Source organism: Eleutherodactylus coqui, chromosome 9, assembly GCF_035609145.1.
Source record: "Eleutherodactylus coqui strain aEleCoq1 chromosome 9, aEleCoq1.hap1, whole genome shotgun sequence".
NCBI classification, from domain to species: Eukaryota; Metazoa; Chordata; class Amphibia; order Anura; family Eleutherodactylidae; genus Eleutherodactylus; species Eleutherodactylus coqui.
In genome coordinates this window covers 101,212,995-101,237,646 of record NC_089845.1, presented here as the reverse complement: position 1 = coordinate 101,237,646, position 24,652 = coordinate 101,212,995, and the positions used below count along the sequence as shown (strand labels likewise).

Genomic DNA, 24,652 nt, shown 5'->3' with positions numbered 1-24,652 from the left:
CTGTTCCCACAACATACCTGCGATACATCTGCTCTCCCTGAGGATGGCGTCCATCTTTAAGCGCCTGCACATCATTGAACAGAATTCGTATCATGGCGTCGGCCTTGTCTAGGTCCCGCTCGATGTCTCCCGCTCGCTGTAGCGGCTTTCCAGCATTCAGAAGGCGGATATTCTGAAGAAGCCATAAGGACTACATTTAATTCCCCCCAGTAATATATGTAGTTGCTCCCTGGAGAGCACCACAAATACCAGCATACTTCATTACATATTAGCATCATAGCCCAGTATGAAACCTATCTTAATCATTGTAAAAGCAATGCTCTGTCAAATAGACTAATTTTAAATTTCTCATCATTTTCAAAACCTCTGCTTGCTGTCAGTGAACTGGAATATTCATGTTTTGCATCAAGAGGTAGAAAACCTGCCCTCACTTCGCCCTGGCTTCTTCACCCACGTGAAAGCCTCCAAGGTATGCAGTATAAACGCACCCCCCACTCACCGTCTGTAGTAAGGCATCGGCCTGGTTCAGCTGCTCCTCGCACAGTCCGGACTCCATTTGCAGTTTGCTGACAATTCTCTGCAGACGTTCCAACCTGTTGAAACATTTACAAGAATGTAATTATTATGGTGTACCCACTGACATGGCATGTACCCTCCAGAGACATGGTGTGGCATGCACCCCCTCAGAAAGCAAGACCCTCCTAGTGTAAACATACTATAGAATAAGAATCTAGGTTGTACTCTATAAGGGTATCAGATGCTATCAGCCAGCCTACATCTTGGGGTGCCTGTTAATCCAGAATGTGAGGGTGCCAGTTAATCCACGGAATACTGGGGTGCCCGCTAACACAGAGAGCATCAGCGTGCCCACCAATACACAGAAATGCAGTGTACCCGCTAATTCAGAGAGTATCAGTGTGCTCGCCAATACAAGGAGCGGCAGCATGCCCGCTAATTTAGAGAGCGACGTGGTGCCCGCTTAAACAACGCTTGTCAGGGTTCCTGCTAATATAAGGAGCGGCAGTGTGCCCACTATTCCAAACAGTACCAGGGTTCCCACCAATACAAGAAGCGTTAGGGTGCCCACTAATTCAAATAGTGTCAGAAAGCCCACTAAACCAATGCTGGTTGGGGTGCCTGCTAAGGAACATCATGGTAACTGCTAGCATGCGTGTCGGGGTGCCGCTTATACAAGGAGTTGCTATTATGTTGTATGGGACGATACAGCGCGCCTTCAGTCCTTCCCTGTGCCAGCCTCATCACTGCATCTAATGTGCATTTACTTCCCCAGCAGGAGATACAGGACAGTATAGATGCGGGCAGAAGAGCTGACCATTTATGAGCCGCTGGCACAGGGCAGCTCCTGTGGCTTGGGCCTCACCCTCTCTGCATTCTACAGTAAAACCTACAACAAATAAGAGGAACATTACACAATGATTTCCCAGCCAGCGCTCCGTGGCGTCCAGCAGAGGAGATCTAGTTCCTGCTGCAGCATGGGCTGTGAGTTTCTGGAGCAATGCCCTGCAGGCCCCTCCCACTATGCAGAACATCTCACCTATCCTGAGTGTAAGCTCCCTGCAGTCATCGCTTCCCCTGATACAGACACTACTCGGTAAGCAGCAGATGTGCAGAGGAACGAGCCAGCGGCCGCTGCACCCTCCTTCCCGCGGGCCGCCCAGCTCTCGCCGGATCTAATTACTGACAGAATGACTCATACAACAACTGTTCTCCGGAAAGTCAAACTTTTTCCAGCCGCGCTCATAATCACCACTCCGTGATTCTTATTATAAGTAGACGGCGAGACAAAGTCACCGCCCTGTGATAACTCAATCTGAAGATCTGGGTGCGATACTCTGCAGTGACGAGTGATCCTGCGAGATCACTGGAGACACCGTCCCATACACGAGGAGCGACTCCTCAGTAGTGATGGCTCCTCTTACTTTCTATGACGGGTGATGTCCCGGGACGGGGATGTGACTCATGGAGGAATTCTACACTGTACAGAACGTCACAAATAACCCAAATCCTCCGTCTCCAACACAAACAGCAGTAACTACACACCAAAGAGCTGCGACCACCGCGGATTATGCAAAATAGCCGCAGCTCAGCAGCGCCAGAAAATATAATAACATCCCTGTACCGCAAAGACGTGCAGCCTACTGCACACAGTGTGAGGCCCCCTAGTGGCAAGGTGTGATGCCCTGGTGTAAGCCACACATCACGAGCTCCAACACACAGTATGAGGGGTGCGCTGACATGTCAGCCTATACCTTGTGTATGTAATAGGATTAACCCCTTAAGGACCAGACACGTTTTAGGGGATTTTACCCATGTGGTGGTTTAACTGCTTTATTTTTTTTCCTTTAGCTACCCAAATTATTTTTGCTGCACTTTTTTTTCCGTGACATATAGGGCGATTTTTTAAATATCTTTTTCACTGATTTTTTTTCCGTTTTATTGGGGGTAAAAAAAAAAAAAAGAATTTTTTTTCAACATTTATATATATATTTTTTTTAATTTGTATATTTACGTTAAAATAAAGTATGGGAACGGGTTCCTCGTTTTGTTTTGGAAGTTTTGATATATAATACGTATGGTTTGGGATTACAAGGCGCATATGGCAACGGTTTTGGTTGGCGTCGGCTTTAGGTTATTTTCTTATGTATATATATTTTTTTCCTTTCTGTAATTTTGTTTTACTTATTTATGTAATTATTTTTTACTATCTATGTCCCCCATGACGCCATATAAGACCTCTGGGGGGCATTCACATGTTTTTTTTTTATTTGACACTTTTCATAGGAGCCCCAGTTACAGGGAAAACATCTCTTGTAGTGACAATAGTCACTGGCAGCGCTGATCAGGGTCTGCTGAGACCCTGTAGCCCTGATGTGCCAGGGAATCCTGGCGGTCACGTCCACTCTTTAGTACATACACACATTGAGCGCCTGTGTACTAGGAAAAAGAGAAGGTCTGTAAAACCCACTTCTCTCTCCCCCTTCGGGTTATCAGCTGTGACTAACAGCTGACAACCCAACCTGCTTCTGATTGATTGTAGAAGCATGGGTGTTAATACCCCACCGTATTTTTACTATCGTCTGGGATTAAAGCCCAGGACCAAGCGCTGTAAATTTACTGTGCTTGGTCCTTAATGGGTTAATATTCAGCCATCATAGGTTATATCATACATCATCCCCGCGCTCAGATATCCTCCCATCACCCATATTTACCTCTCCAACTCAATGCGTAACAACTTCTCTCTTTCCAGGATGGACACATGTAGCTTCCCCCACTCCTTCTCCACATCCAGGGGGTGATATCCTGGGGGCACCTTCAGCTGCCCCGATTTAACTGCACCCTAAAAAGGAGGAGATAGGAGATTAGTGAAAGTCACTGAAAGGAGATGTAGGGAGAAGGGCGAAAGAAAGCGATGATTACACTCCAGGGGAAACTATACTCACCTCAAGAGACTGGTACTGCAACTTGGACTGGTTCTTGTCGGCTTCTTTGTTAGGAAGATCTGTCTCTTTAAATTTCAAGAACTGACGCCACAAAATCTGGGAATGGGTAGAAAGTATTTAAGGTCAGATGTCACAAATAGCACACAAGGGTCCATATGTTGTATATAGGTTGGGTATAAATGTACAGGGACTATGGGGACTGCCACGGCACGAGGCAAGACTATGGGGACTGCCACGGCACGAGGCAAGACTATGGGGACTGCCACGGCACGAGGCAAGACTATGGGGACTGCCACGGCACGAGGCAAGACTATGGGGACTGTGATTACAGATATAGAAATATAGGGACTGCAATTACACTTATAGAAATACAGGGACTGCAACTGCACAGGTACAAATACAGAGCCTGTGATTATAGATGTGGGACTGCACCAATAAACATTGTGTTTTCAGGAACTGCATGCCACAAGGACCTGATTAAACATAATCTCATGATAGCTGGTCACAGGATGCAGAGACATGTAGTCTACCACATCTATCTCATCAGTCACACGCCCTGATACCCTGCACGAAACCGCAACTAGAAATCGGTCTTATACGCTGCATATAACCAGCCAGACCCAACTACATCTCCCATCATATACTGCCCCTATACACCTCACAAGCAAACCCAAAAAGCATGACCCACCCACACTATGTGGTATAGGGGTGCCTACCTCGATCTCCTCATAGCTGGCAGGAAATCTCTTCTCCTCGAAGATGACGGTGTAGTGTCGTATCCACTGCAGCAGCATTGTCACTCGCTCATAGTATTCGTGCCACCTCAACTCCAGTTCCTGCACAACATAAACCATGAGTCCTCCAGATGACAGCCAGCAGTCCTTGTGTCTGGTCCCTGCTCCCAAGTACTTACATTAGCTCTTACTCCGTCCTGCACGTCAGGGACCCGCGGCATGGCATCATAAAGGGAGGACACATAGGTGATAATGGATTTCTCATCAGGCTGTGGGACATCAACATCTATAGGAGAGGTACACAATTATTACCAAGGAGTGCTGTCAGGAAGGACTACAGTGCAAATACAGAATATATAGTGCAATCGTGACATGACGACTGTGCAGATCTAAAAACATATATAGCAAGAGTGACATCACTACTATGCAAATGTTCAATATATACTACAGGAGTGACATCATGACTGTGCAGATATAGAAAAGATATAGCAAGAGTGACATCACTACTGTGGAAATATACAATATATACTACAGGAGTAACGTTACTAGTACGCAAATATAGAAAATATACTAGAAGAGTGGCATCAGCACTGTGCAAATACAGTTCACTGCAAGTGTGTAAATGTTCCAATATACTGCAGGAATGACATCACTATTGAGCAAATAGAGACTATATTCAGCAGGAGTGACATCACTACAGTTAAAATATGCAATATATACTGGAGGAGCGACATCATGACTATACAAATATAGAACATATACTGCAGGAGTGACATCACTGCCAGAGGATATCCCACAGCATACGTTGTGCCCTGGCGGTGAACGCGTACCTTCTGGATCCAGCAATCTGGTGACTCCGAGGTCCCGCTCTGCCACAGTGAATGCCTGGTCCAGGTTCTCTATGTTGGTCTGACGATAGACCCTGTTCATGTCTATCAGCATAGGTCTGTGGATGGGGAGGAAACCGGACTGTTATAACAAGCCGGACATGACAGCTGACGTACTACATACTGTATAGTGCTATGGTACGGGAGAAACGAGAAGAACATATCGTCCTAGGAAGAGAACACATCATACAGGAAAAGAACATATATAGGACCAGTGAGAGGGAGAAAGCATATCATACGGGATGGGAAAGGAAGACAATGTATCATACGGGATGGGAGAGGAAGACAATGTATCATACGGGATGGGAGAGGAAGACAATGTATCATACGGGATGGGAGAGGAAGACAAAGTATCATACGGGATGGGAGAGGAAGACAAAGTATCATACGGGATGGGAGAGGAAGACAAAGTATCATACGGGATGGGAAAAGAAGACAATGTATCATACGGGATGGGAAAAGAAGGCAATGTATCATACGGGATGGGAGAGGAAGACAATGTATCATACGGGATGGGAGAGGAAGACAATGTATCATACGGGATGGGAGAGGAAGACAAAGTATCATACGGGATGGGAGAGGAAGACAAAGTATCATACGGGATGGGAGAGGAAGACAAAGTATCATACGGGATGGGAGAGGAAGACAAAGTATCATACGGGATGGGAGAGGAAGACAAAGTATCATACGGGATGGGAGAGGAAGACAATGTATCATACGGGATGGGAGAGGAAGACAATGTATCATACGGGATGGGAGAGGAAGACAATGTATCATACGGGATGGGAGACAAAGACAAAGTATCATACGGGATGGGAGACAAAGACAAAGTATCATATGGGATGGGAGACAAAGACAAAGTATCATACGGGATGGGAAAGGAAGACAATGTATCATACGGGATGGGAGAGGAAGACAAAGTATCATACGGGATGGGAGAGGAAGACAATGTATCATACGGGATGGGAGAGGAAGACAAAGTATCATACGGGATGGGAGAGGAAGACAAAGTATCATACGGGATGGGAGAGGAAGACAATGTATCATACGGGATGGGAGAGGAAGACAATGTATCATACGGGATGGGAGACAAAGACAAAGTATCATACGGGATGGGAGACAAAGACAATGTATCATACGGGATGGGAGAGGAAGACAATGTATCATACGGGATGGGAGACAAAGACAAAGTATCATACGGGATGGGAGACAAAGACAAAGTATCATACGGGATGGGAGACGAAGACAAAGTATCATACGGGATGGGAGACGAAGACAAAGTATCATACGGGATGGGAGACGAAGACAAAGTATCATACGGGATGGGAGACAAAGACAAAGTATCATACGGGATGGGAAAGGAAGACAATGTATCATACGGGATGGGAAAGACAATGTATCATACGGGATGGGAGAGGAAGTCATATAGGATGAGGGAGAGGAAGAGAGCATATCATACAGGACAAGAAAGAGCATATCATATGGGATAAGGGAAAGAAAGAGAACACGATGAGGGAGAGGAAGAGAGCCTATCATACGGGATGAGGGTGATGAAAGGAATATATCATATAGGAAAGGAGAGGAAGAAAATATTATACACCAAATTTTATTTGGCAGCCATGTAGTATATGATTCTATGCGTGGTGTAGCGCTATAACAGTCTACATGCATGGCAGTAAAGAGAGGTCTGTGACAACCACGTGAAAGCCCTGCAAGCTTCAGTTTTCTGCTGTAATATGACGCCCCCACGCCCTGCATAGACTATATAATGAAGTCTCTGTGACCGCTAGCGTTGTTTTATACCTTGCACGATCACACCCTATAGATTATACTTTATTACACTCACACGGCATATTATACACAATTACACACCACGTACATTAGCCTTTATTACACTACATATTACGCACACACTATACATTATGAGACTACTGACTGCACTTTGCACCCCCCCTGTACTTTATACATTATCTTGTGAAGAGGTAACTTGCAAGTTACAGCATATGACAGCTGCAGTCCGGCTGCGGCGCCCTACATCCCACCAGGTCAGGGCTGCGTACATTTCTTTCAGTAACAGCTCTGAGCGGATATTGTAGACTGATCCCAGGTAAGTGCTGTTCCGATCCGCTGCACATCCATTCACGTCCTCCAGGGAGCTGTATCCATCTTCAGAGGGAATGTCCTCACACAGCATCACCACCCTGTCCAGGGTCTGAGCGCGGCGGGATGGAGAAGTCCCGGAGCCATGGTTGGCGGGTCTCCTCTGCTTCGCTTTCCTCCTCTTCTGTCCATCATGAGGCATGATGACTGGATTACACACAGGTCCAAAGTCCTGGAAAGGGCGCTTCCCCTGCAGCTCCTCAGCACCCAAAGTCCCGCATCTCCCTTCTTGGTGATGCCAGTTCCTCCTGAGACGTCTCCTGCCTGGGATCTCCTGTTACATCATAACCCAGAGCCTCAATGGTCAGAAGACGCCCGCAGCACCTTCTCCCTGATCCTCGCTGCTCGTCTGTGCCACGGGTTTTGTGTGTGTCTGAGACAAGACTAAGGATCAGGGCGTGCCAACTCTCCCGTGCCGCTACATGTTATAAAGTGATTAAGAAAAATAATATAAGGAGGATGCGAAGGAGGCAAGAAGACGCTGAACAGGTTGCCTCCAGCAACTAAATGAAAGCGCTATTTGTCTGCACCTGAGCTCATAAACATGGCAGGCTCACAGCGGGCGCAGCCGCAGACTACCACCCGTCAGGAGAGCAGGCACAGCCGCAGACTGCCACCTGCTGCTGAGTGAGCAGGCGCAGCTCTGGACTACAATCCACAGTTCTGGATTACCACCCTCGGGAGAGCAGGCACAGCCGCAGGCTGCCACCCACTGGGAGAGCTGGGTTATAGTGTTCACCTCCATCACTTAAATGACATCACTGGCCAAAAATGAATATCACTGTACACATGATAAGGGCTGCTGTAGCGGGTAATGAAAAGCTCTGCAACTTTCCAAGATCTCTGCTTGTAGTCAATAAATGAGAATATCCAGAGGCTGAAAAGGCATGGTGAACTAGTCCTGCTCACAGCTGAGTATCTGTTACAATTGTATCCAGTCTACACAATTCCCTGTGATATGAACACTCTGGACTCCATACTGTTACATTGTAACAAGCAATCAGAGTAGGAGAGAGATTTGTGCTGTTGTGGTATTTAGCTTACAAAGCACTGTCTGCACCGATACATTGTAACAAACACTCAGCTGTGTGCAACAATGGATCAGGACTGGTTTTCAATGTCCAGAAGAATATGAACATGAATGCTTTCATTCATTGACAGCAAGCAGAGATCTGGTCAATATTAAATAATTGTAGCCTATTGGAAAATGGCAGAACATTTCATTATGCAGTGATTGCAGTGACAGTGACCCCCGAGCCACCGTACAATTCTGAGTATCACCACAAATGCGTTGAACCACAACCATCTAATACTCTGCCCTCCACTAAGACTTCTGGGACTCTCAGACTCCAGAGGAGAGCGGTGGTTTAATGTGTCCCTCCGGCACCGAGTGTGATGGTCTCACATGCCTGGATCAGAAGGTGGCGTACAGGTGGTGGTCAGATGCATGTCCCTGGCAGCGAGTCCAATGATCTCACATCTCAATCTCTGGCCCAAACATGCCACCTGCACCTCAGAAATATTGCTAAAAAACAGCCGTTCCTCATCACGGACACGTTAAAGACACTCGTTGTCGCCCTCATCCACTCCTGACTCGACTACTGCAACTCACTGCTCATCGGCCTCCCCTGCACCAGACTCTTCCCTCTCCAATCCATACTGAAGGTGGCAGCTAGGCTCATTTTCCTATCCAGCCGTTTCTCAGACGCCTCTGCACTATGCCAGTCACTGCACTGGCTGCTCATCCACTGCAGAACTAAATTTAAACTCCTGACCCACAAAGCTCTCCATGGCGCTGCACCACCGTACATCACCTCGCTTCTGTCTGTACACCACCCAGCCCGCCCGCATACATCTGCTAACACACTCCGACTACTCACCCCTCTAATATGAACCTCACACGCTCGCCTACAGGATTTCACCAGAGTAGCACCGACCCCATGGAACGCTCTACGCCAAGACACCTGGACAATTCCAGATGCACAAAACTTCAAACATGCCCTTAAAACACACCCCTCTTCAGGAAGGCATACCAAATCTCCTGGCCTAGTCCCCCTGCCCCTACCCATGGCTCCCCACACCTTCCAACCTGCTTATTGCATACGGCCTCTACCCCTGCACCTCATTACCGCCCCAGCAATTTGCTCCTAATAACCGATTTCCACATGTACTTTCCTTACTGCCTGTGTTCCCCCAAAGCCTTATCTCCCCCCACCCGCCTTGTACCTCCTGTATCACCCCCACACCTTTGTTTCAAACTGATTGTATATCACATGTAATTTGTTGTATTGTCTGTCTTCTCCCACGCTTGAAAGCGCTGCAGAATAAGTTGGCGCTATACAAATAAAGATTATTATTATCCCTGGACCCGGAGGTAGAGTATAGGTGGTGGTCTGATGTGTAGACCCGGCAAGGAGTGCAATGGTCTTACATCCCTGGACCCGGAGGTAGAGTATAGGTGGTGGTCTGATGTGTAGACCCGGCAAGGAGTGCAATGGTCTTACATCCCTGGACCCGGAGGTAGAGTATAGGTGGTGGTCTGATGTGTAGACCCGGCAAGGAGTGCAATGGTCTTACATCCCTGGACCCGGAGGTAGAGTATAGGTGGTGGTCTGATGTGTAGACCCGGCAAGGAGTGCAATGGTCTTACATCCCTGGACCCGGAGGTAGAGTATATGTGGTGGTCTGATGTGTAGACCCGGCAAGGAGTGCAATGGTCTTACATCCCTGGACCCGGAGGTAGAGTATAGGTGGTGGTCTGATGTGTAGACCCAGCAAGGAGTGCAATGGTCTTACATCCCTGGACCCGGAGGTAGAGTATAGGTGGTGGTCTGATGTGTAGACCCGGCAAGGAGTGCAATGGTCTTACATCCCTGGACCCGGAGGTAGAATATAGGTGGTGGTCTGATGTGTAGACCCGGCAATAAGTGCAATGATCTCAGGACCAGGATGCGCAGTGCAGCACAGGCTCAAACCTGCACTCAAAATCCTCATTGTCTAGGACCGAGCATTGTTTTTGGCTGATGGATGAAATCTTGTTCCAGCAAGAATGTAATAATCTAGAGCTGCCCGGCTGCCAGAACGCATCTTCATTACACGGCACAGTGACTAGTTGAGATGCTCTGTAGCCACACTGTACTGTGCATATAATGGGGGTGTGATGCTCTGCATGCATAAAAGAAATGAAACAAGATTCTTCAAAGTACCTCTGCATCACACCAACCTCCAGTGATATGGATGAGATGTTCTGCAGGCATAAGCAGCACTGGATGACTGATGATCTGTAGCTCAAGTGCAGAGACTGGCAGAGATTCTCTGCATACAGTAGTGAGCGATGTAGAAAAGTAAAATGTGATTGTTCCCAGCAAGAGAAATCATATAAGTATGTGCATGTGTACATAATAAATATTATATCATATATGCCTTATTTAAGTCTGAAGCAGAACACTGCGTTGGTTCGAAAGCTCACATTAACATCATGTGTTTTTGTTAGCCACTAAATGGTATCATATCTACAGGATTACTTGGTTTCTCTTGCTGGGAACAATCACATTTTGCTTTACTGGCTAACACGGTACCAAACCTTTTTCATTATGTACAAGAGTTAAACACTCATGAAGTGCTGAAGATATAACAGGTCCATGATGGGTGATTATTATGCTGAATGGGGCATACAGGTGAAAGGCTCCGCATTGGGTGCGAGAGACGCTGCTGCTCTTTATCTGATGTCACTTAGGCTGCTATCACACTGGCAAGTGATTTCTGAGTGATGCGATTGTGCGAGAAAACGCAGAATTATGAAACCCAAGCTTTTCAATGGCTTAATTCCCATCTGCGATATTTGGAATTCGCTGCATGCGCTATCTTTCTGCATTTTGCCATTTCTTCTCACCCACGTTTCCCTATGGAGCCTCCGAACTTACAATGTTCGTGTGATGCGTTCTTAACTTTAGAAACTCCTGCTGTCATCTATCGCGTGAGAAAAACATGCAATATGATTTTTAAGGCAAAAAGCATTGCATGAGCAAATATGCGAAATTGCCGCAATTTTCTCACAGCGATATCACGCTCGCCAGTGTGAAGGAGCCCTTAGTGTTATGTGCAGACACCTGGTTTTCTTCTTATATTGGGGGCAGGACACTATCTCTGCAGACCATCATTCCCAAGTGTGGAGAAACGAGTAATAAAACAATACCCTGTTTTCAGATGAAGGCGAGATAGTCTGCACATATTCTGCCCTATTCTCAGTAAAGGAGTGATAGCCTGCAGGTCTAGTGCCCCATGCTCTGTAAAAGAGAGAGAGTCTGGTGCTAAAGTGCCCCATTCTCAGTGTAGGAGTAATAGTCTGCAGGTATACTACTCCATTCTTAAAGTGTTAGTCGTCAGGTATAGTGATGTATGCAGTGTTTAGGGACCTATGCTGTGTACAGGAGAGATAATCTGCAGGTGCAGTGCCCAATTCTCAGGAGCAGGCAAGATAGCCTGTAGATATAGTGCCCTATTTTCAGTGCAGGAGTCATAGTCGGCAGGCATTGTGCCCCATTATCTGTCTAGGTGAGATAGCTTGCAGATACAGTACCTATTATTAGTGTAGGAATGATAGTCTGCAGATATAGTAACCTATTCTCACTGTAGGATAGTCTGCAAAAATAGTGCCCTATGCTTGCTGTAGAAGAGAGACAGTCTGCAGAATAGTGAGCTAGTCTCAGTGTACAAGAGATAGTCTGTAGGTATAGTGTCCCACTGTCAGTATAGGAATGATAGTCTGCAGGTATACTACGCTATCCCATGCCTTGTTCTTAGTGTGTGAGCTGCTCTGTAGATACAGTCTGCATTTCGCCTTTTCTTCACGTTGCTCCACTTGAGCGCTGCCTTTTATCTTCATTGCTGGGGGATGCTCTGCAGGCATAGTACATGGCTTACAGTGAGGGAGAGATACTCTGCATACGTCTTGCCCTTTCCTCTCTGCGTGAGTGCTGCAGTCTGTGTTTACAGCTGGCAGATGCTCTGCAGGACGCTGTACGTATCATCAGGCAGAGCAGACACACCCGGATCAGCGTTTGAGGATGACATTTACGCGTCGCGCCTGAACACGTCTCCTGTATAAAACTAAAAGAATCTGTTCTATCTGTGACAAGCGCCTCGGGTGTAGAATTCTTCGCCAAGGAGGGGCGGGACTGAAAGTAGCGCCAATCACAGGATGTACCCTGCAGCAGCACGTGCACAGGAGCCCCTCCCACCCTCTTACTTGTGACGGTGGATGATGGCGTTGAAGAGTCGGCCGTCCCTCCAGCTGCCGGTGAAGTTGTCACAGCGCAGCCCTTGGTAGCCCTCCGTCATCCGCTGCGACCACAGGAGCAGCTTCTCTTTGGCCGTCATGTCCTCGGACTGACCGCTGACCTGGATGTCCGAGATCTGTTGGGGAAAGTAAGAACATTATGGGATGGGAGATGGACTGAAACTTTCTGCGTCGCCATAGAGAAGTGATAGGAAATGTGGTCTGCACAGAGGACGGAGATCACCAGGTGGCGACCACAAACAGCGCTTCCTCAAAATAGTGGCACACGATGAAAACCACAGACCGCACCAATGTCCAGCCTACTGCTCTGCACCCGTGCTGAAAGCCATCAGTAGCTGCAGATTTTACTCTATGCTGGGACTTGTAGTTCCACCAAAAAAGGCAGACAACGGCAAATGCAATCTGTAAGCAGCTGGAGCACAGCCCGTAGTCCCCAGGTCCACCTGCAGGTGGCGCCGTTCACCGCACAGTAGTCCAGGCTCTATGGACATTCATATACAGGTGGCTATTACTCAGAATAACCCAGTGATACAGCACATAGGCAATGATATGTTCTGATCACATGACCCAGATAGACAAGACCTGGGCTCAGTTATGGCACAGCTATTCTGCAGCTGGCACGGGCACCCTGCCAGTGAGACAGGAAATGCTAAAGCCTGGCAGAATGGGGGTGGGGGCGCAGTGGTGAGTGAGTCACCGGTGACCACACCCTGCGGTCTGCACACGCGCTGCGCCACTCACATGGATAAAATTTGCTATTTTCAAGCAACTTGACTATGAATCTGAGGAGAGTGTGGAGCACGGAGCCGCCGTCATGTCTCACCTGGAAGTGGAGGATGATGGTCCATATGAGGCCTAATGTCAGCTTGGGGTTCCCGTCTGCGATGTCATCGTTGCGAATGTTCACCAGTTTCACCTATAAGAGCAACAATGATACTGAGCTTCTGCTGACTTGCAGAAGTGGTGACCGTGACCGGGTGCCCCGCTTACACTTACCTGTCGCTGCTTCAGGAAATCCAGGGCAATCTGAACGTTCTGCAGCTTGTGGAAACGCATGCGGCCTTTCTCCCGGGGCTGGAACATAACACATGCAGGCGGTTACACAATGAGACAATGCGGCATTGCACCCCAGATATCCCGTGCACACGTACCGCAGCACACACACAGTGAGGTGGAGACCAGGGGGTCATGCCAGTGCCAGCTGTACTCCAGGCCGGCCGGTGGCTCAGTTAGTTCATTGGAGGATGGTACAGTATTTGTTAATGTCACAATCAGCTTTGACCCGCTGTGCGCCATCTTGACGCCCTCTCCCAGCGGGTATCGCTCGCCAGGTACACACAGGGGCGGTCACTCACATTCCTCAACTCTGTGCAGCTAAATAATAGACACATTCCCACAACGCCGACCTCCGCTATAAAGGGACATTCAGGAAATCCCAGGGACGTCCGCCCTGAGAGCGCGCTTCCTCCGGAGGAAGGCTCTACAAAGACCGACTGGAAGCAGGAAAAGGCGCTTCACACCGAGCTGCATGTTATCTTGCAGTCACTGCAGTGGCCTCCTGAGGTCAGAAGCCTCGGCCAACATTTTAAGTGTCCAGTCACCTCTGCGCTGTCTAACTATTGCAGAGACACTACATCAGCTATCAGTGCCTTTCTAGGATCAGAAGCTCCTACACGTTTCATGTTCAGTCACCTTATTTATGGGAGCTAGTCCACCCTGCACGAGCAGTGTAGATGTGAGCTTATCCACCCTGCACGAGCAGTGTAGATGTGAGCACCTTGTGGTAAAAATATTGCCCGCATTCTGCTAACAAATGAAGGAGCCATCATCCTCATCATAGAATATCACCCTCTACAAATCCCAATTTGGATCACTATCCAATATGGCTGCTGCAGTCAATTTCGTGCAGAGGGTCATAACTAGCTACATTTTCTGGATCTGCGACACTATGTATTTTTCAGCCCAGGCTCCGGATGCTCCTGGTGGCAAGTTACCAATCCATCTGATGCCGTCACAGGAAGGGGAGGGACATGCATCTGCAGCCAATTAACACACACCCAATAACAGAACTCACCAATCATGTGTTAGCGTGGTTATAGTGTACAGCGTCATCCCTGACCGTGCGCAGATCTGCGTGACGACACATCAAGTGACATGCACCATGTTTAAACTTGCACTGTGACGTGTTTAACAAGTTTTTCAGGGGAACAGTGATGGGGAAGGATGGGGGGGGGGGGAGAAACGACACAAAAGGGGCATGGCCAAACAGCGGCAAATCATTATGGAGTTATGCTAATACTAGATGGTAGAATACCGGGGCGCATTTACTACAGCCGTGCAGTGGGAATAACTAGGAAGCTGTACCTAATACATCATGTAGTGGTGCTATATCAATAGCTGCTGCTCATCTTTGGGCACATGTGATGCTACATGATGGTGGTGTATACGAGTACCCGGACAGGGATGACATCACACCTGCACTCAGCCAATGGCAGACCAGCATGCGACCTTAACATCATGCTAGGTGCAAAGATGGCGCCCTTCGGCACTCACCAGCCGCAAGTTCCTGATAACGTCCCGTTCCCTGGGCTACCCAGCAACAGCAGTGCAAGAAGGGAGCGAAGGGTACAGGGCAAAGGTCAGGAGAGCGGAGTCCAGCAAAGGGAGGAAATAAAAGGGAGAAAGAGAAAGGCGAAGGTTTTATCTGAGCAGAAATGTTAATGGGTTAAAGATGCTGATGATGAGGGAAGGAGGGGTCTGTGTACCATCTGTCCTCACCTGAACTCCTGTCACTACTAGTGGGTGGGGGTCATGTAATGTCTGTCCTCACCTGGACTACTGTCATTACCTGGGGTCAGGTGTGATGGGGAGGGGTCTGTGTACCATCTGTCCTCACCTGAACTCCTGTCACTACTAGTGGGTGGGGGTCATGTAATGTCTGTCCTCACCTGGACTACTGCCATTACCTGGGGTCAGGTGTGATGGGGAGGGGTCTGTGAACCATCTGTCCTCACCTGAACTGCTGTCACTACTAGTGGGTGGGGGTGGGGGGGTCATGTAATGTCTGTCCTCACCTGGACTACTGTCATTACCTGGGGTCAGGTGTGATGGGGAGGGGTCTGTGAACCATCTGTCCTCACCTAAACTCCTGTCACTACTGGTGGGTGGGGTGAGGTGTGACGGGAAGGGGGCCGTGTAATGTCTGTCCTCACGTGAACTCCTGTCACTACTGGTGGATGGGGTCAGGTCTGTTGGAGAGGGGGCCATGTAATGTCTGTCCTCACCTGAACTCCTGTCACTACTGGTGGCTGGGGTCAGGTGTGTTGAAGAGGGGGCGATGTAATATTTGTCCTCACCTGGACTACTGTCATTACCTAGGTTCAGGTGTGATGGGGAGGAGGGAGCAGTGTAACATCAGTCCTCACTTGAACTCCTGTCACTACTGGTGGGTGGGGTGAGGTGTGACGGGGAGGCGGCCATCTCTGTCCTCATCTGAATTCCTGCTATTATTGGGGGGTGGGGAGGGGTGTCAGGTGATGATGGGGGAGAGGCCCATGTAAGTCAGGTAAGGATGAGCGGTGGACTGGGAAGCAATGGCCATTGCAGAAGCCTTAGCATCGGCTGAGTCCACATCACTGGTCAGATGTCTCTGGTGACCTATAGATTCCCACTACGCTAACCTCAGAGAAGGGGAGAGTAAATGCATAATTAAAAGTTTCAACACCTCTCACTTTTTCAGAGCTCTGCTTGATGTGACTGCTGAGGGTTTGTCACAATGTACAGTATGAGTGTAGACCAACGTTCCCCAACTCCAGTCCTCAGGGACCCCCAACAGGTCATGTTTTCAGGATCTCCTCAGTATTGCACCGGTGATGTAATTATGGTCGGCGCCTCAGACATTGCCACAGGTGTTCTTACTAGAGGAGATCCTGAAAACATGACCCGTTGGTGGTCCCTGAGGACTGGAGTTTGGGAAACACTGGTGTAGACAATCCTCTGTGAGCTAAGCACATCAGCAGCTTGTTACAGTGTAGTAGTCTGGAGTCCAGGATGCTTCGCTCACAGAGGATTGTCTATACGGGATACACTGTAACAAACCCCTGGATGTAAACAAGAATGTTTCCAGTCACTGACAGTAAGAAGAGATCTTAAAACTGAAAAGGAATGGAAGCATAGTGTCTAAAAGAAAGCTGTGGGACTTTACATAATACAGCAAATAAAGGGATATTCCCGTTCAGACAACCATGGCTGACTTGAAAATACCCATCTGTATACCGCAGTCACCAGTGGCCAGGATTACGGAAAGAGCCGAACAGGCTGATTTATACAGTTTCCATAATCCCAGCCATCGGTGGGCGCAGCATACAGATGGAGTCACATGTCAGCCATGATTGACTTACTGCCATAGGACTCCACCAGCTGTTTAAGGCGCTAGAATCTTTGCTGAGTCCCTCTCCTCTTCCACTGGCTGCTATACTGGGATGAGATCAGCGCGGGCACCACCTTCACTATAATGTGTGTCACAGAGTAATGACTGACCCCCTAAATAATGATATGACCCCCAACTATTGGGACAAGAGGACAGAGGATGAGGGGTGAGACATTAGTAGTAAGAGATGCAGGAGGTCCGATATTCCCGGGAGTGCGGAAGCTGCAATCCACATTGAACAAGATGGGTTTGGGTGTCACTCACCAGGGTCTCCCCCGAAAGAACTTCCAGGAGAGAGATGAGATTGTGTCCATCCCGGAGGTCTTCGTACAAATCATTCACGTGACGCTGAGCCTGAAAGCAAGAGAGACGCAGGATTAATACAATGACAACCTACAGGGTACTGCAGCACAGGAGAAGCCTGCGGTGGAGGAGGCAGCGGGGTGGAAGACTTGGCGCAGTCTCTGCCTCGCTGTGGAGGAACGTTTAACCTTTCATCTGGAATGTGGCAGTCACCTCGCCCAGCACAATCCGTCAGAGTGGCGTCCACGCTGCCGATAAGATAACTACAGGGTACATCATACACTGGACGAGGGGCCGCACCCTGAACCCACTATTCTCACAGCTGCCCCCCCCCCCCCCAGACCTAAAAGCCAAAGACTCGCAGGGCATACTCCCACAGAGCTGGCGGAGGACGAGTGGATTTTCCTGGCACTGGACGCCTCTCTGTATAAAGTCATTGAGAGGAAAATTCACATAAAGGGTCCAATGTGTTCAGCAGCCTCTGGAGGCAGAAGATGTGAGCCAACAGCGCTGGCAGACCAGGGCACGTTCGACGGCATGCCAAGCCACTACTGTACTGACCGATCATATGGGCAGAGTGTGATAAATGTGACAACAAAGGCTGCTTCATCAGCAGAACACAGCGACTCCGGTTATACCTCTGTGCATAAAGGTCTACAGAGATAGTGGACAGGAGCTGGCAGAGGGCGGTACTGGACAGGAGGGCACAGTCCTGTCCGTCTGCAGTGTGGAGAGGGTTAACCGAGCAGACACCTTCTTAGTAAACAGGATTGAATCCCTGAGAGATTACAAGAAGCTGTGGGACCCGGACTATACATTATATACCATATATACAATGAGTGTATATCTGGGTGTACACAGAACTGACTCCTGGGAGCTGGAACTATATACACCATCTTACCAGAAATAATTGGACCTCTGAGTGAGAATCACAAGTAGTATTTATTTCCATATGTTACTACTTAATGGAGCTCAATTGGTCCTAATGACATTGGATAATCTCTGTGGTATACTGTCTACTAACATCTGATATACTTCAGCTGGCATTTCCCTCCATCCATCCTGCAAACTTCTAACAAGCTCTCTTAAAGATAAAATACACTATTCATTTTTTCTGACCCAATGTTACAGTTCATCCCAAAGACATTCAGTCGGGTTCAGGTCGGGTCTCTGTGCAATCGGTCCAATCATGAAACATCCATATCCTCAAATCAACGTAAAACAGCGTTGGATTTGTGACAAGGCGCGTTGTCTTGTTGGAAGTATGGCCGACCATTCCCAGAGTATTACCATATTGTCGGCAGTATATTATTGTCTACAATGTCATGGTACACCTCTGTGTTCATGGTTCTTGTCCCTACAACCAACAGACCGAGACCATGCCGCATAAAACCTGTCCAGACCAGAACAGAACCTCCGCTGTAGCTAACTGTTGGCACAACACACTCCGGCAAAAGCCGATCCTCAGGCTCCACCACACCCAGGTACGTCCATCTGATCTGCAGATGAAGCAACGCGATTTATCTCTCCTTAGAACGTTCTTCCATTACTCAACTGTCCAATGACGATGCTCCTTGCAGCATTATAGACAGATCAATGCATTTTCTTTGAGAGAACTCGCTAGACGTTTGCAGGATGAATGGAGGGAAATACCAGCTGAAGTGTATCAGACGTTAGTAGAAAGTACGTCACGAAGAGTATCCAATATCATTAGCGCCAAACAAGGATGCACAAAGTAGTGACTCCAACCCCAGCTCACTGCATGGCTATACGTACATGTTTCCATCCAAGTTCTTATTCTTAGAATCCATGCAATGAACAAGACTTCTGTTCAAAACATGTAAGCTGAATTTTGGAAGTTGGTTTTTATCCATCAAATTTAAATAAAAATGTAGTTTTTATGCTGGAATCCACGGAGGTGACAGAATTTGGTTTCTATATTATCTAGAGATGTATGGCTGCACCTAAGGTACTCGCAGAAGTGTCTTCTGGGAGCCGGGACCATACATCATATACTAGCTATAGAATATGTGTACGGGACCATGCCTGACATAGCATCTTATTGTACATGTATGGCAGCACCCAGGTGTACTCTGATCTGACATCTATACATGTATTGCTGCCCCCGGGGCGTTCCTAGTGTTGACAGCAGCGCCGCTATGTGATTACAGCTGTCAGAAGCTCAATAACACGGGAGGGTAGGGGGCGCTAGACGACATCTGATCTCCCTGCTCTTCTGTGACAGTGAACTCATGATGGTGGCATGCAGGGAAAACTGTGAGACCACGCAGCACCTCATGGATCAAGCACGGCACAATCAATATGGCAACCACCATCACCCCACACATCATGCAGAGGATTGACACCCGCAAGTTATACGGTCCCTCTCGTCTGAGTCCATGATGACCAGACGCGTCCAGGTCACTTGTACTATTACAGACTGCTCCACTGCAGCTCAATGACAGATATGCAAATTACGTAGCTGATTTGCATACTTTTCCCATGGAGCATTGCCTGTAAGATTCTCCACAAGCAAAACCAGCACCTTCTAAATGTCAATAGGAGGTGGCAGAGATCTCACGGGTACGCCAATCGCTCAGGATCAGTAAAATCATATTTAGGTCACTTATTGGGCAGTTAATATGGTAGAAGCCATGCACACATAGTCCTGCGGAGACCGTGCCGGGTCTGGTGCCCTACGAACAGCTACCAAAGGAAGCAATGTGAGCGGCAGATGGGAAAAAGTGCAGTCCGTGGGGAGAGGAGACCTACCTCTGCTCTCCAGTGCTGCGGAGTCGGCAGGGAAGGACAGAGAAGGAAAACGGACAGAGGAGGAAACACAAACAAAAAGAAGGAGGATAGGGCAGAAAAAAACAGAAAAGAGCAAAAAGTTATCAAAGTCATATGAACCAGACCAACAGAAGATCAGAAGTGACATCCTGGACCCATGGAAACGTGCCCATCATGGACCCACCAAGACACCCATTCTGCACCCATAGAAACAAGTCTATCCTGGACCTATAGAGACCTACAGACTGTTGTGGACCTACTAAATATCAAAGACCACATAGAGGTGACCAACAGAAGACTCATGGAGGGTGCGCAGAACATATATGACAACATAACGGACACGTAGAACATCCGAGAGACCACAAAATAGTCAGAAATCACCGACATCCCATGAAAGAGGGACAGCCGCGGCAGCAACACCCCCCCCCCCCCCATCCCGCCGTGAGGAACAACAGATCCCCCCCTCCGCCAGAAGGGACAGCCACGGCAGCATACCTGACTAGGCGAAATAGCCTGTTGTAATCACGACGGACCTTGGTCTCTACAACACATGAACTTTCTCATTAAGAGTCACTAAATGTCAACACTGACTCAATAGAATCCACAAACACTGGAGACAAGAGGGCAATATACTAATAAAGTCAGTCTGAAAGGCCGTAGGAATTTCATACTTTATGGCGGAGGCTCAACGTGCCCTTCCAATACTTGCACCCCATCTCCCAGCAGAGCAAACAGCTCCGCGTACTGGAGCAGAGGTCTGGGAGACCAGGAACCTACAAGGAGAATCCTATAAATCACTACAGAGGTCAAAGAGATTGGAAACCAACACTAGGAATCCTACATATTAATATGGGAGGTCAGCATGAGGATCTACCATTATGGGGGTGTGGGGGATCTGTCAGCACGGGGGATCCCATCTACCAGTACAGGTATCAGGAAGAGGATATCCCTGTCAGATGAGATCCCTCATGCTGACAGTGATATCCTCTCCTTGATACCTCTATTGGTAGATAGGCAGAGGATCTTTCAGCATGGCGGATCCTGATCCCTGTACTGGTAGAGGAGATCCCCATACTGGTAGGTAGGATCCCCCATGCTGACAGGGATATCCTCTCCCTGACCCATGTACTGACAGATGGGATGCTCTATACTGGTAGATCCACTTTCTAATCCCTGTACTGGTAGCATGGGGGATCCCATCTACCAGTACAGGGAACAGGGAGTGGATCTACCAATATGGGGGATCCCATTTACCAGTACAGGGATCAGAGAGAGGATCGGTCAGAATGTGGGATCCCATCTACCACTACAGGGATCAGATTGCTCAGTATGAGGGATCCCATCTACTAGTACAGGGACCAGGGAGAGGATCGGTCAGTATGGGTGATCCCATCTACCAGTACAGGGATCAGATCAGTCGGTATGGGGAATCCCATCTACCAGTACAGGGATCAGGGAGAGGATCAGTCAGTATGTAAATACATTTAGAACAGTCTCCTTGTAATCCAGCCTGAGCCACCCAATAGTTAACTCTTCGTAGCTGCCGCTTCTCACATCCATCATAAGATGCGAGGCCTCCCTGATAGAAGAATGGGCTCCTTGTATCCTGAAGGACGTGGTGTCCTGAGCAATTAGCTGCCGCTTTGCCCAGGGCGCCGGAGACCCACCCAGCCTGAGAATAGTGGAAGCATGGGGATGTCTGACATTTTATTTATTGGTGGGTAGATGACGGGGAGTCTGAAGCCAGCACATGACAAGGAGATACCGATCATGAGCCGCCTGTTAAAGGAGACTCATCAAGAGAACTCCCCAATAGAAAGGGTGTCACACCGATGCCCCCAGCAAGACAATGCAATATATCCTGAGCCATGGAGCAATGAAGTAGACCAGATCCAGCTTATGCCCACCTATAGCCCCTAAATATGCCCCAGAGCATAATCTACCCCAGAAAATGGCGCTAGACTCTGGTCAATGGGGGACAGCAACATACCCAAGTGAGGAAGGGAGGAGTCCCGTGCCCAGGCGAGAATGGGGGTAGCACAGTGCCCAGGTGAGGGGAGAAGCACTATGCCCAAGAGTCATTTTGTGACTATAAGAGGATAATTCCATTAATCCGGCACCTAGAGGTCCAGTAGTTCAGACTGTCTGTTCGCAGCACAGAGCTACCTGGTGATCTGGAATGCTGCCAGATTATAGGAGTCGGTGATATTCCAGTCGGCTTCCTCTTCTGATAATAACATGTTTTTTGGAAGTTCTGGGGCAGATATCCAAACAGAAGGCCGGGAGCTGCCGGGGATTTCTCAGCGATTCTAGGCCAGAAGCCGAGACAGAGAGGCGGGGGGGCCTGACAATGCACAAACAGCGGGCGAGACGATGACGGGGCGGAGGAGCACGCGAGTCACAGACTAATCATCTCCTAGAATATAGAGGACTGCACGACCACCGCAGCGACAAACTGTACAATCACAGCGACAAACCATACAACCACAGCGCCATACTTCAAGACCACCGCAGCGACAAACTGCACAACCATCACAGCATCAAATGAGCAATACACACAGATGGTGTCTGGTTTAATGCTATACTACTGTTTCCCTTGTTACCTCCCTGTACTGCAGAGCTGACACTCTAGAGCCCACGTCACTATTCCTCAAATTGTAGCCGACTGACTGTGGTGGTTTCCAAGGTAACAGAAGAACAAACATCGGAACAGACGGCGCTGACTCAAAGCTGCTTGTGGGGACCCCCCGTCTGTTGGCAGGAAGCAACAACCACAAGGCTTCCGCACTGCGACAATCATCAAAGATCAGACGCTGGCTACTTGAGAAATAAGAGGACTCCAGTCAGCACAATGAAGGGCCCACTCACCCGCAGACACTGCACCCCCCTGGGACTCCCCCGCCCGCAGGCACTGCACCCCTCTGGGGCTCCCCCACCCACAGGCACTGCACCCCCCATGGGGCTCCCCCACCCGCAGGCACTGCACCCCCCATGGGGCTCCCCCACCCGCAGGCACTGCACCCCAACATGGCAGCCAGATTCTCATGGCTCAGTGACATTCCTTTACTCTGTAATCCAATAAGGCAGCATATTTCCCCAACAATTCAGTCTGACATCATCAGAAGCAGCGAGGAGGCTTCCCTGACTACAAGACTACAGATTTTGGGGTCACATTACTTCTTGGGTTCCCCCTCAAGGTTTTCTGTCTTTAACAGGGAAGCGACTAATAATCCAGATAGGTCCATTAGTCTCCATATTAAGGGGTACCTTAATATAACAGTCATCGGCCCCGACACACTGACACGCCATTTCCTTTGTGGTAGGACGTGGGATGGGTGACTGATAACAGAGCAGATGCCTCAAATGACCCCGACTGCCTCCTACAGGGGGCGCACCTCATCAGTACTAATAGTACAGTGTACACACAGACTGGGCTCAGCAAGAAATTCCTCATTTATTGGAGTTGCTTCGTTTTTAGCTCGCCTAACAAGTGACTATTACTCCGCACAAACAGGCAGTCCATCTTTAACCCCTTAATGACACGGCCTATTTTGGGCTTAAGGACGCAAGGATTTTTGGCGGATTTTCATCTCCATTTTTCAAAAGCCATAACGTTTTTATTTTTCCGTCGACGCGGCCGTATAAGGGCTTGTTTTTTGCGTGGCGAGCATTAGTTTTTAATCGGCGCCACTTTTGGGTACATTGACTATATTGTAAAACTTATTATTTTTTTTATGATAACAGGGAGAGAAAACGCATCAATTCTGACATAGATTTTTTTTTTTTACAGCGTTAATCATGCAGCATAAATGACAATACATTTTTCTGCGGGTCGGTACGGTTACAACGATACCAAAATTCTTATTTTTTTTTTTTTTTAGGTTTTTCCACTTTTTTGCAATAAAACCCCCTTTTTTGGAAACCTTTTTTTTTCTCTATCGCTGCATTCAAAGTCCTGTAACTTTTTTATTTTTTTTTATGTACGCAGCTCTATGAGGGCTTATTTTTTGCGAGACGAGCTGTACTTTTTATTGGTACCATTTTGGGGGATATACGGCTTTTTTGATCAGTTTTATTGCATTTTTTGTGAGGCAAAATGCTAAAAATTAGCATTCTGCCTGTGTTTTTTAGCGTTTTTTTCACGCTTTTTGCCGTACAAAATAAAAGGCGTGTTCAACTTTTTGTACATGTCGTTATGGACGCGTCAATATCAAATATGTGCCATTTGAATTTTTTTATGCTATTAGAAAAAGCACAAAAAGGTTTTTTTTTTACATTTTTCTTTTTTTTTTTTTTTTTTTTTTTTTACACTATTTGAGTCGCTCTGAGGGACTTGCAGCACAGCACTTATGATCGCTGTGATAAGGCATGGCATGGCATAATACAGCGATTATGGGCATTGGCACTACAGGACGCCAGTGTCTGGCGTCCTGTTGCCATGGTGCGCTCCCTCTGTAAACTCTTTCCCTGCCACGATCTACTTAGATCGCGGCAGGGAAGTGGTTAACAGCGGGGGGCGCATCTCCGTTGCCCCCCCGCTGTTGCAGCGGGAGGCCGGCTAATCACAAGATCAGTCATGATCTCGCGCT

The 24,652-nt window shown here is 48.2% G+C and overlaps 1 protein-coding gene across 17 annotated transcripts in view; it reads right to left on the bottom strand.

Moving 5' to 3' along the window:
- The window catches only part of PLEC (plectin), a 151,165-nt gene that overhangs the window by 25,197 nt on the left and 101,316 nt on the right, over positions 1 to 24,652 (bottom strand). For 7 of the 17 annotated variants that reach the window (XM_066578167.1, XM_066578155.1, XM_066578157.1 and 4 more), the window contains exons 3-15: positions 20,046 to 20,060; positions 17,235 to 17,324; positions 15,095 to 15,130; positions 13,538 to 13,615; positions 13,365 to 13,457; positions 12,491 to 12,657; positions 5,026 to 5,141; positions 4,375 to 4,481; positions 4,178 to 4,297; positions 3,462 to 3,557; positions 3,231 to 3,358; positions 500 to 593; positions 18 to 172 (exon numbers count right to left, since the gene is read on the bottom strand). In XM_066578167.1, the coding sequence (XP_066434264.1) occupies positions 18 to 172; positions 500 to 593; positions 3,231 to 3,358; positions 3,462 to 3,557; positions 4,178 to 4,297; positions 4,375 to 4,481; positions 5,026 to 5,141; positions 12,491 to 12,657; positions 13,365 to 13,457; positions 13,538 to 13,615; positions 15,095 to 15,130; positions 17,235 to 17,324; positions 20,046 to 20,060 (1,295 nt within the window). The remainder of the gene's footprint in view (positions 1 to 17; positions 173 to 499; positions 594 to 3,230; positions 3,359 to 3,461; positions 3,558 to 4,177; positions 4,298 to 4,374; positions 4,482 to 5,025; positions 5,142 to 12,490; positions 12,658 to 13,364; positions 13,458 to 13,537; positions 13,616 to 15,094; positions 15,131 to 17,234; positions 17,325 to 20,045; positions 20,061 to 24,652) is intronic. The other 10 variants (XM_066578170.1, XM_066578158.1, XM_066578166.1 and 7 more) reach the window with 3 other exon arrangements.